We start from the raw sequence: 12,633 nt of genomic DNA, 5'->3' as shown, positions 1-12,633 counted from the left end.
CAGATCTGGAGAGGATTCAGAAAGGGGTGTAAATTACCCATCAGTGAGGGAGTCCAACCATCTCATTTCATGGACGGATTCTGGAGCTGCCACTTGTGATTGACATTCAGCACCAAAGTGCAGGAGCGGCAACGCCTCCCATCCTGGGGAACCACCGAATGTTTAACCTTCACCCCCTCCTGGCGAGGACTCAACTCTGCGGGGAGTTCCCTCCCTTCCCCAAGAGCTCAGCACCATAGATTGGTCACAAGTCCCCCTCCCTCCCCCCCTCCCCGCAGGTTTGCCCACTACTTGCAAATGGTTTTCTTGAGGTACCAAAAGCTGACAGTTCCCACAGTCAAAGGCCACAGCAACTGGCCCAAAGGATTCTGGGTTGTGGCTCGGGGGGAGAATGTGGGGTCGCAGTCTGAAAAGGGCACAAGCCCAGCGCTTCAATCTGCTGACCCATTCTCCCAGTTAGCCCGTGGGGTGGTGGGTGGAGCAGGGTCTGACGTGAGGCATACAAGGTGTCCGCCATGGTTTTCCTGAGGAGAGCACATCTCCTCTCAGTGTGCTGACAAGAAGGGTGTTTCCAAGAACTCTGCCTTTCCCTTTAATGGCCTGTGCAGGTTACGGGTGACACAATCTCCGGGCCAGCTAACTAAAAGACAACGTCCCACCCACCCAAGTTTGTGACGAGCCTCCTCAGACACTGCACACCGAGCCCCCCTTTCAGAGGATGACATTAGAAATTCCCTTCCCTGAAACGGGGAAAGGAATTTCACAGTAGTGACCAGCTAGAGTGGTTATTCAACTGCAGTGTCCCTGCATTGGCCTTTTCTGTATGTGTCCCTTATTCGTATATTTTTAGCATGTGTGGGGGGCACTGAGCTATTACAGACCTGCTTGTGTCACAGATCCAGGCTCAAAGTTGGTAAAAAAAAAAAAAAAAAAAAGGTGGATATAGTTTTTCCTGGAAACAGTGGGTTTTTTCCAGTTCTTGCTAAGGTTGCTCCATCCACCCAGATGAGGGGGTGTGTGCTGTGTCTGCCTGTATAAAGGGAGAGAACAACTAGTGAGGGTGGGAGGAGATAAACCATCAGCTCTTTTTTCGTAGCTGCAGGCACTCCAAGCAGAGTAAGAGGGATTCCAGGGCTGGACACCATGGCTGAAGGTAAAGCTGCAGAATGGCACATTGCTAGAGGCTGCATTTCAGCAAAACTTGACAACTTTTTTATATTCTTCTAAATCAGGAAGGTTTTGCTTGGTTACAGGAAACTTTGCAGTGTATACATGGAAGGGGGGTCACGGTATGTCTCTGTGTGCGTGAGTTCTACTTTGAAAGTCGATTACAGTTGGTTCCTTTAGCTCAGGCTGGAACACTAAGCAAGCTTCCTTATCTCAGCTGCACTTGTTTGTATTTCTCGAACGTATTGAAACTGAATGGCAATCCCTTGACTCGCGTGCAGAATAATCAGACACGCAGAAGATTAAAATAGAAGATAGTTTCCTCCTGATCAGAACTATTTTGAATTAATTTTTTTCTTTACCATAGCTTCAGTAATTTGCTATTGTTGTAAGAACACCGATGCTGTAAAGAGTGAAATGTTAAAATACTGTTTTAAATTGCAAGCTCCCTTTCAGCAGGACTCAGCAGAGAGCTGCTCTAAAAATATTTGTTCTAAGTCTCGCTCTATTTTTAAAGAGAGTTATCTAAATAAAGCCATAAAAAACCCCTTTTAAGCCTTTAGAAATCCCTCTGACACATAGCTGGCTTTTCTGTGCAGTCTTTCGCTGGGGAAAGAATACTTTCTTCTCTAGAAAAAACAACGAGGAGTCCTTGTGGCACCTTAGAGACTAACAAATTTATTTGGGCATAAGCTTTTGTGGGCTAGAACCCACTTCATCAGATGCATGGAGTGGAAAATACAGGAGCAGGTATAAAAGATGGGAGTTGCCTTACCAAGTGCGAGGTCAGTCTAACGAGACAATTCAATTAAGAGTAGGATACCGAGGGAGGAAAAATAACTTTTGTAGTGGTAATGAGAGTGGCCCATTTCAAACAGTGGACAAGAAGGTATGAGTAACAGTAGGGGGAAATTAGTATGGGGGAAATTAGGTTTAGGTTTTGTAATGACCCAACCACTCTCAGTCTTCATTCAGGCCTAATCTGATGGTGTCCAGTTTGCAAATTAATTCCAGTTCTGCAGTTTCACTTTGGAGTCTGTTTTTGAAGGTTTTTTATTGAAGAATTGCCACTTTTAGGTCTTTAATCGAGTGACCAGGGAGACTGAAGTGTTCTCCTACAGGTTTTTGAATGTTATAATTCCTGATGTCAGATCTGTGTCCATTTATTCTTTTGAGTAGAGATTGTCCGGTTTGGCCAATGTACATGGCAGAGGGGCATTGCTGGCACATGATGGCATATATCACATTGGTAAATGTGCAGGTGAACGAGCCCCTGATGGTGTGGATCCTATGATGGTGTCCCTTGAATAGACATGTGGACAGAATTGGCACCGGGGTTTGTTGCAGGGTTTGGTTCCTGGGTTGGTGTTTTTGCTGTGTGGTGTATAGTGGCTGGTGAGTATTTGCTTCAGATTGGGGGGCTGTCTGTAAGCGAGGACTGGCCTGTCTCCCAAGGTGTGTGAGAGTGAGGGATTGTCCTTCAGGATAGGTTGTAGATCCTTGATGATGCACTGGAGAGGTTTTAGTTGGGGGCTGCAGGTGATGGCTAGTGGCGTTCTGTTACTTTCTTCGTTGGGCCTGTCTTGTAGTAGGTGAATTCTGGGTACCCTTCTGGCTCTGTCAATCTGTTTCTTCATTTCACCAGGTGGGTACTGTAGTTTTAAGAACGCTTGATAGAGATCTTGTAGGTGTTTGTCTCTGTCTCAGGGATCGGAGCAAATGTGGTTGTATCTTAGAGCTTGGCTGTAGACAATGGATTGTGTGATGTGGTCTGGATGAAAGCTGGAGGCATGTAGGTAAGTATAGGGGTCAGTAGATTTCCGGTATAGGGTGTTGTTTACGTGACCATCGCTTATTAGCACTTCTCTAGATCTTTCACAGTGGAGAGAGGCAAATAGAGGCATCCCCCAAGGATCTAAACCAGTGCTGTTTAACCTATCCAAAAATGATCTGGAAAAGGGGGTAAACAGTGAGGTGGCAAAGTTTGCAGATGATACAAAATTATTCAAGATAGTGAAGCCCAAAGCTGACTGTGAAGAGTTACAAAGGAATCTCACTAAACTGGGTGACTGGGCAACAAAATGGCAGATGAAATTCAATGTTGATAAGTGCAAAGCAATACACATCGGAAAACATAATCCCAACTATACATACAAAACGATGGAGTCTAAATTAGCTGTTACCGCTCAAGAAAGATCTTGGAGTCATTGTAGATAGTTCACTGATCAATGTGCAGCGGCAGTCAAAAAAGCAAACAGAATGTTAGGAATCACTGAGAAAGGGATAGAAGAAAACATCATATTATAGTACATCCCACCTTGAATACTGAGTGCCATTCTGGTCACCCCATCTCAACAAAGATATATTAGAATTGGAAAAAGTGCAGAGAAGGGCAACAAAAATGGTTAGGGGTATGGAACAGCTTCCATACATGGAGAGATTAAAACACTGGGACTGTTCAGTTCCGAAAAGAGATAACTGAGGGGAGACAGAGGTCGATAAAATCATGAATAGTGAGGAGAAAGTAGATAAGGACGTGTTATTTACCCCTTTGCATAAGACAAGAACCAGGGGTCACCCAATGAAATTAATAAGCAGCAGGTTTAAAACTAATATAAGGAAGTACTTCTTTACACAACAGTCAACCTGTGGAACTCACTGCCAGGGGATGTTGCGAAGGCCAAAAGTATAACTGGGCTCAAGAAAGAATTAGATAAGTTCATGGAGGATAGGTCCGTCAATGGCTATTAACCAAGATGGCCAGGGATGTAGCCCCATGTTCTGGGTGTCCCTAAACCTCTGACAGCCAGAAGCTGGGACTGGACAATAGGGGATGGATCACTCGATAATTGTTCTGTTCATTCCCTCTGAGGCACCTGGCACCAGCCACTGTTGGAAGACAGGATACTGGGCTAGATGGACCATTGGTCTGACCCAGTACGGCCGTTCTTATGTTCTTATGAAATAATATTTCCCATGTCAGATTCTGATCATTGTGTAGCCCTCTTTGTTCAGTCTATGGTCAGGGAGCCAAGGCAACACAGTCTCAGCATTATATGGCATCATAGCCCATCCTAAAGCAAGTGACTGTGCCCTATGGCTGCGTGTGGAGGTGCAGATAGGCAGCTGAGAGACATGCCAAATCCACAACAGTGACAAAAACAAACAGGGAAGTTAATTCAGTTCAGCCACCTGGGATCTCAGTGACAAGACCAGGTTTTATTCAATCAACTTCCAAGACAAAATCAAAGTGAATGAAAGAGGAGGTGCCAGCAATGGCCTTGCAATGACTGCATCCTCGTGAAAGCAGGGTCCCTCTGCTGGCTGCCAGAACGGACTGTGACGCTGAGCCTTCAGAGCACCCCTCCGACGGCTCATTGCTCTAGGGCAGCAGTGGGACTCTGGGAGGGTCGGAAGACCCTTATCCTTCATTTCCCCTCAAGGTGATAAAAAGCAGGATCCCTTACATCAGAGATTGGACCAAATTATATGCACACGTAAATGGGGAAAACTCCACTGAGGTCGATGCATGGTGCTCACTGCCATGGCCGGGGAATGCTGCTTCTGGCATTTCTCTTCCATGAGGGCCCTCACCTGGGCCTTTGGTTTGGGCTGTTCCTAGGAGAAGATGGAACTGAAGTTTTCCATGAGCTCCTCTTCCTCTGTCTTTGTTCTCACAGGGCCCTCCCATGGTGTGTCCAACTTCCAAGCACTCCGACATCTTTCAAAATACAAACACTGACTATCTCTCTCTGCGTCTCCTGCTGCTAGATGCCAGGAAGAGCTTAGTTCAGAGCTGGTTTGTGTATGTTTAAAGTGCAAGTATATCTAGGGAAAGCAAGGGTGAAAAGGGGAGTTTTGTTGTGAATGCAGCAAGGCCTGTGGCCATTCTTATCTCTCGCAGGAGTGAGCACCAGAGTCTAGGTCTGACTCTCCAATGCACAAAGCAAAGACAACTCAAAAAACCAGAAGAGAAAAACCCTTCTAATCTCTTTCATGGCAGCTGTCCTAGGGGTTAGTTATAACAGTAGGAAATAGAAGTCTGGCAGACAGAAATGTGACAGTTAAACTGGTGTCCCTGTTACATTAAAGGATTTTAAAACACAGGGGAAATGGAAATGGAACGTTAAGATATTTCATTCCACTCGTGGCCTTGTGAACATTGTAATACCTGCGGTGACTAGCATGCAGACTTCCAGGAAGAGCTCTGCAAACATCCTACTATATGTTTTCATCAATTTAATAACTAAGGAATGAACTGGTTGTTACTGATCAAAGAGGCCAACAGAATACAACAAGTTCGGAGTTACCAGCTCGGGCTGGTTTTTTGAGCCAAAAATCATTTTTTAGAATTCCTCTCTCAAACACACTTTTTCTGATTTGGCCCAAATTTTCTGGCAGAGTCTAGCTTGAAATAAGATCATACACATGTAATTGGGTGCAGTTTTTGCTAAATCAGGGGTGAGATGTGTAAAATGGAAGTCTCCCTTCTCCCTTCAGTTTGTTATATGTTGGTCACACCCCTGCAGCTCGGCAGCCCAATGGAATCATTTTGATTATGGGTAAGCTATGCTTTCTCCATAACTCCATCTATCTAGATCTCTTAGGTCTTACCACAATAGCCTCTCACCAGTGAAAGCAATTATTTCTCTCTCACATATCCTTCCCTTCTGGCAAGCAACAGGGCTGACTTTGTGGTGAGGTTTTGGGGGCATATCCATAAGCACGAACGTGAGGGCACTATTGCAAGAAAGCCTTTCGCTCTGGATGCGGCAAGGTCAGTGGTCTTCCTTTTTTCACCTGGCATCATTCCTATAGCAACAGGTTTCTGCAGCTCCCTCCCTTCCTCCTTCTGGCCAGCATTCAGCCCCTTCCCTAGGGCAGTGGCTCTCAACCCTTCCAGACTACTGTACCCCTTTCAGGGGGCTGATTTGTCTTGCGCACCCCCAGGTTTTACCTCACTTAAAAACGACTTGCTCACAAAATCAGACATAAGAATACGAAAGGGTCACCGCACACTAGTAGTGAAAAATGGCTGACTTTCTTATTGTTACCACGGAATTATAAAATAAATCAACTGGACTATAAATACCGGTACTGTGCTTACATTTCAGGGTATAGTGTAGAGGGCTTGTGACAAGATAGCCGATGTTAGTATGGTGGGTCCTGCGCTTTTCTTGGCAGGGGGCTAAGACGCCACCCCATGACCCTGCTCTTGGGCCGCCAAGGTCCCCACTAGTGGCCCGGGAAGGTGGTAGAGGAGGGAAGCGGGGGAGGGGTCAGGGTTTGCTCCTCACTGAGCCCCAGCCCCTCTCAACCCCTGCGGGCTCTTCCCCCTTGGGTGGGGAGCCTTCAGTCCTTAGACGCTGGGGCAGGGTCTCCCTTACTTCGGTTCGCTGGTCTTTCAAATCTCACAACACACCTCCAAGCTCCAGGCCTCTCTCCTTCCTCCTCCTCTGACTGCCTGACGCAGGGGGTTTTATTAGGTTCCTGTCAGGGCCTTAATTGACTCCAGGTGCTTCAATTAACCTATAGCCGTGGTTCCCAAACTGGGGTTTGCGAACTCCTGGGGGTCGCAGAACGTTACAGGGAGTTCGCCAGAAAAATGTCACTCATGGCGGCCAGAGGACCCCGGGCACTGGGGGCAGCAGGTAGGACCCGGTTGCCGGGCAGACAGGCCGAGCCCCAGGGAGTGTGGGGCCGGGCAGTCGGGGCTGGCAGCCCGAGGCCCCGGCGGTCAGCTGGACCTGCAGCCCAAGCTCAGTGGAGCTTAGTTGACCGGGGCGGTCAACGGGGTCCAGCAGCAGAAGCCTCACGGAGTTCAGAGGAAATTTCATAGAATCATAGAAGATCAGGGTTGGAAGGGACCTCAGGAGGTCATCTAGTCCCACCCCCTGCTCAAAGCAGGACCAATCCCCAATTTTTGCCCCGGATCCCTAAATGGCCCCCTCAAGGGTTGAACTCACAACACTGAGTTTAGCAGGCCAATGCTCAAACCACTGAGCTATCCCTCCCCCCAACTTAAACTTAAATCCCTGGAAATATTCATTTTTAGGAGGGGGTTCACGAGATTTCACAATTTAGTGAACGGGGTTGGCGGGCTGTTTAAGTCTGGGAACCACTGACCTATAGCAACCCTCCCTAGTCTACAGGGAACCATGCCTTAATTAGCCTAGGGCTTATATATTTCCCCTCTCCCATTGTGTAGAGAGTTGTCACTTTGGATGGGCTATTACCAGCAGGAGAGTGAGTTTGTGTGGAAGGGGGGGGGGGGGAGGATGAGAAAACCTGGATTTGTGCTGGAAATGGCCCACCTTGATTGTCATGCACATTGTGTGGAGAGAAGGAGGACTTGTGGCACCTTAGAGACTAACCAATTTATTAGAGCATAAGCTTTCGTGAGCTACAGCTCACTTCCTCAGATGCATATCGTGGAAACTGCGAATACAGACTAACACGGCTGCTACTCTGAAACCTGTCATTGTGTGGAGAGTTGTCACTTTGGATGGGCTATCACCAGCAGGAGAGTGAATTTGTGTGGGGGGGCGGAGGGTGAGAAAACCTGGATTTGTGCTGGAAATGGCCCACCTGATGATCACTTTAGATAAGCTATTACCAGCAGGACAGTGGGGTGGGAGGAGGTATTGGTTCATATTCTCTGTGTATATATAAAGCCTGCTGCAGTTTCCATGGTATGCGTCCGATGAAGGGAGCTGTAGCTCACGAGAGCTCGTGCTCAGATAAGTGGGTTCGTCTCTAAGGTGCCCCGAGTCCTCCTGTTCTTTCTGCGGATACAGACGAACACGGCTGCTGCTCTGAAACCTCCCCCACTGCTCCCTGACCCTCCTGTATCACAAGCTGTACAAACAGGTCAGTGTCTGTAGGAAATTTCAGTTTGTTCTGACTTCGCTAGTGCTGTTTCTGGAGCCTGTTGTAAAACTAGGCAAACCTCTGGATGAGGGGATGTACCCCCTGGAAGAGCTCTGCGTGCGTCCCCCCTGGGGTAGGCATACCCCCGGTTGAGAACCACGGCTCTAGGTGACCGATGGCTGAGAGAGGATGGGACCAAAGCAGCAGTGAGCTGAGCAGCCCCAGCCCTGTCGGCACTTGCTCCATAAATCAGGCCCTGGTTTTCCGGCTCAGGTACTCTGGCACTGAACTCGCTATGTGTTCTCCTACATTAAATACTTTCACTTATTCTGGCAACTAATCTGCCTGACTGCAATGCATTCACGGGTCGCTAGCCTTGAACAATGATGAATGATATCACATTGCCCCAGGAAACCATGCTGAAACAGCGGGTAAAATGGTGCTGTCTGATTATCACCGGCTGCCTACACAGGCCCTGCTTATATCAGTGTCTCTCTGCCCTACTGCCACAAAAGCATGCCCCACAGAACGCCTCAGGCCACCTCATCAGACATCCCTTTTCTCAGCACGTTTATGGTCAGTCTCTCCGATTTGTCAAGGCATAGGAGATAGGAAACTTCCTGTCAGCCTGACGGAGGGCACAGGGAACATCCAAAGCCAAGCATTCCCCGAGCTCAGAAATGCTTCTCTCTCTTGGGAGGGAACAACCAAAACAACCTGGCAGCAGAAGCCTGAAGCCAAACTCCTCCAGAGGTAGGAAGGATAAGCACTGACCTCTGCTGCTGGCCCTCTGCAAGCCTCTCCTGCCCTTAAATCCTGATGGACCCAGCGCAGCTCTGCGACACACCTTAGGCCTGGCCTCAGGCCTCGCCGCCTCTGTATCATTAAGAGCAGAAGCCTAGTGCAAGGGGTCTGGCACAGAACTGAGCACTGGAAACCTCTACCGCTGACTGGCTGCGTGACATTAGGCACAGGGGAATGGAACTTCTCTCTGTGCGCCTCAGTTTCCTCCCTGGTGGAATGGGGAACATAACATGCGTCAGCTCTGTAATGCTCTTTGAGATCGACGCACGAAGAGTGCTGTGTGAGTTCTATGGGTGCTACCAAACCGGGGCTGCCTTCAGCATTCAGAGCTACAGCGACTGTAAACTGTGTCACACTTGTCTGTGTCTTGGGAGAAGGGAGAGTGGGGAAGAGATTAGCAAACGCATCCCCCGGCCCCAGTGATGATCCAAGAGAGATTTTAGCCCAGAGACAGCCAGGATGCTACTTCTCTCTCCCACACAAGCAAGTTGCTTAAAATATTAATTAGTTTCAGTTTGCTCCTGGGAGCTTTGGCCATGGTGAAAGAACAGTGGTGAAGGAACAGGTTAAGGACTGTCATAAATATAAAGGGAAGGGTAACCACCTTTCTGTATACAGAACTATAAAATCCCTCCTGGCCAGAGGCAAAACCTCTTCACCTGTAAAAGGTTAAGAAGCTAAGACAACCTCGCTGGCACCTGACCAAAATGACCAATGAGGAGACAAGATACTTTTAAAGCTGGAGGGGAACAAAGGGTCTGTCTGTCTGTGTGATGCTTTTGCCGGGACCAGGTCAGGAATGCTCTCCAGAACTCCTGTAAAAAGTTAGTAAGCAATCTAGCAAGAAATGCATTAGATTTTCTTTTGTTTAATGGCTGGTAAAATAGCTGTGCTGAATGGAATGTATATGCCTGTTTTTGTGTCTTTTTGTAACTTAAGGTTTTGCCTAGAGGGATTCTCTATGTTTTGAATCCGATTACCCTGTAAGGTATTTACCATCCTGATTTTCCAGAGGTGATTCTTTTACTTTTTCTTTAATTAAAATTCTTCTTTTAAGAACCTGATTGTTTTTTTCATTGTTCTTAAGATCCAAGGGTTTGGGTCTGGGTTCACCTATGCAAATTGGTGAGGATTTTTATCAAGCCTTCCCCAGGAAAGGGGGTGTAGGGCTTGGGGGGATATTTTGGGGGAAGACATCTCCAAGTGGGCTCTTTCCCTGTTCTTTGTTTAAGACGCTTGGTGGTGGCAGCATAGGGTTCAAGGACAAGTCAAAGTTTGTACCTTGAGGAAGTTTTTAACCTAAGCTGGTAAAAATAAGCTTAGGGGGTCTTTCACGCAGGTCCCCACATCTGTACCCTAGAGTTCAGAGTGGGGAAGGAACCTTGACAAGGACTATTTAGAAAAGCTGGACATGCACAAGTCCATGGGGCCAGATCTAATGCATCCAAGAGTGCTGAGGGAGTTGGCAGATGTGATTGCAGAGTCATTGGCCACTATCTTTGAAAATTCGTGGTGATCGGGGGAGGTCCCGGACGATTGGAAAAAGGCAAATATAGTGTCCAGATTTTAAAAAGGGAAGAAAGAGAACCCGGGGAACTACAGACCAGTCAGCCTCACTTCAGTCCCCGGCAAAATAATGGAGCACGTCCTCAAGGAATCCATTTTGAAGCACTTGGAGGACAGGAAGGTGATCGGGAACAGTCAACATGGATTCACAAGGGGCGAGTCATGCCTGACCAAACTGATTGCCTTCTATGATGGGATAAAGGGCTCTGTGGATATGAGAAAAGCGGTGGATGTGATATATCTTGACTTTAGCAAAGTTTTTACTGCAGTCTCCCACAGTATTCTTGCCAGCAAGTTAAAGAAGTATGGGCTGGATGAATGGACTATAAGGTGGATAGAAAGCTGACTAGATTGTCAGGCTCAACGGGTAGTGATCAACGGCACGATGTCTAGTTGGCAGCCAGTATCAAGCAGAGTGCCCCAGGGGTCAGTCCTGGGGCTGGTTTTGTTCAACATCTTTATTAATTATCTGGATGATGGGATTAATTGCACCCTCAGCAAGTTTGACACTAAACTGGGAGGAGAGGTAGATATGCTGGAGGGTAGGGATAGGGTCCAGAGTGACTTAGACAAATTGGAGGATTGGGCCATAAGAAATCTGATGAGATTCAACAAGAACACGTGCAGAGTCCTGCACTTAGGAAGGAAGAATCCCATTCACTGCTACAGGCTGGGGACTGACTGGCTAAGCAGCAGTTCTGCAGAAAAGGACCTGGGGATTACAGCGGACAAGAAGCTGGATATGAGTCAGCAGTGTGCCCTTGTTGCCAAGAAGGCCAACAGCATATTGGGCTGTATTAATAGGAGCATTGCCAGCAGATCGAGGGAAGTGATTATTCCCCTCTATTCGGCGTTCTTGAGCCCACACTGGAGTATTGTGTCCAGTTTTGGTCCCCGCACTACAAAAGGGATGTGGTCAAATTGGGGAGAGTCCAGCAGAGGGCAATGGAAATTATCAGGGGGCTGGAACACCATGTAGGTACTTACAGAAAGTAATCAAGCCACCCCTTAACTTTCTAAATAGGTTGAGCTCCTTGAGTCTATCGTTATACGGATTGTTTTCTATTCATTCTTGTGGCTCTCCTCTGAATCCTCTCCAATTTATCAGCCTCCTTCTTGAATTATGGGCACCAGATCTGGACCCAGGATTCTAGCAGCTGTCGCACACGTGCCAAATACAGAGGGAAAATCACCTCTCTGCTCCTACTGGAGATTTCCCTGTTCATGCATCCCAGGATTGCATTGGCTCTTTTGGCCACAGCTTCCCACTGGGAGCACATGTTCATCTGATTATCCACCACGACCCCCAAATCTTTTTCAGAGTAACTGCTTCCCAGGATAGAGTCCTCCCATCCTGTAAGTATGGCCTGCATTCTTTGTTTCCAGATGTGTCTATTTACATTTAGCCATATTAAAACATATATAGTTTGCTTTCACCCAGTTTACCAAACAATTTAGATCACTCTGAATCTGTGATCTGTCCTCTTCATTATTTAACACTCCTCAATTTTTTGTGTCATCTGCAGACTTTACCAAGGATGATTTTATGTTTTTTTCCAGGTCATTGATAAAAAGATTAAATAGTGTATGGCCAAGAACTGATCCCAACTTCCTTGATGAAGTTTCCCCATTTACAAGCTACTTTTTGAGACCTATCAGTTAGCCAGTTTTTAATCCTTTTCATTGTGTGCCATGTTAATTTTATATCATTCTAGTATTTTCATCAAAATATCATGTGGTACCAAGTAAAATGCCTTACAGACATCTATGTGTGTTACATCAACAGTGTTACCTTTATCAACCAAACTTGTACTGAGTATTAGTAGATGACTATTCATGAGTGTGGGGTGTGGTGGGGGGAGAAGGGGGCTAGATCCAGCCCTGTGTTACACCGACATACACCAAGGTAAAGATTCCCATCTAGTGAATCCCCTGGGACTCAGTGTTCCCTGCTCATGCATGGAGATGCAACCTGCATTCCCTAAATACAGCAGAACAACAACCTGGCTGTGTGTGCACACACACGAGAAACACACGGTAGTGAAGCCAAATGCATGAGCTCTGTAGGAGTAAAACTGATCTCTTCTCAATTGGAGCATCAGAGTTTGGTGCCCAGCCTCTGAATCACTACATATTGACTACATATGTCATTACACATATTGAATCTATTTCCCTAAGTTAAGTATCCTCATGCCTTCTTGTCAACTGTCTACATGGGCTGTCTTG

At 47.0% G+C, this 12,633-nt stretch overlaps 1 protein-coding gene across 2 annotated transcripts in view; it reads left to right on the top strand.

Annotated features, from left to right (window-relative positions):
* The first annotated feature begins 1,017 nt into the window (after nucleotides 1–1,017).
* Nucleotides 1,018–12,633, top strand: part of TGM2 (transglutaminase 2) — a 38,376-nt gene continuing 26,760 nt past the window's right edge. The window contains exon 1 of one of the 2 annotated variants that reach the window (XM_084645823.1): nucleotides 1,018–1,153. In XM_084645823.1, coding sequence (XP_084501949.1) covers nucleotides 1,144–1,153 — 10 coding nt within the window. In that variant the 5' untranslated portion in view covers nucleotides 1,018–1,143. Of the gene's footprint in view, nucleotides 1,154–7,913; nucleotides 8,038–12,633 lie in introns of those variants that run through there. The other variant, XM_084645824.1, reaches the window with a different exon arrangement.

This window comes from Lepidochelys olivacea (genome assembly GCF_965140295.1).
Source record: "Lepidochelys olivacea isolate rLepOli2 genome assembly, chromosome: 13".
NCBI lineage: Eukaryota > Metazoa > Chordata > Testudines > Cheloniidae > Lepidochelys > Lepidochelys olivacea.
Note: the sequence above shows the minus strand (reverse complement) of the source record. Positions and strands in the feature narration are given on the sequence as shown.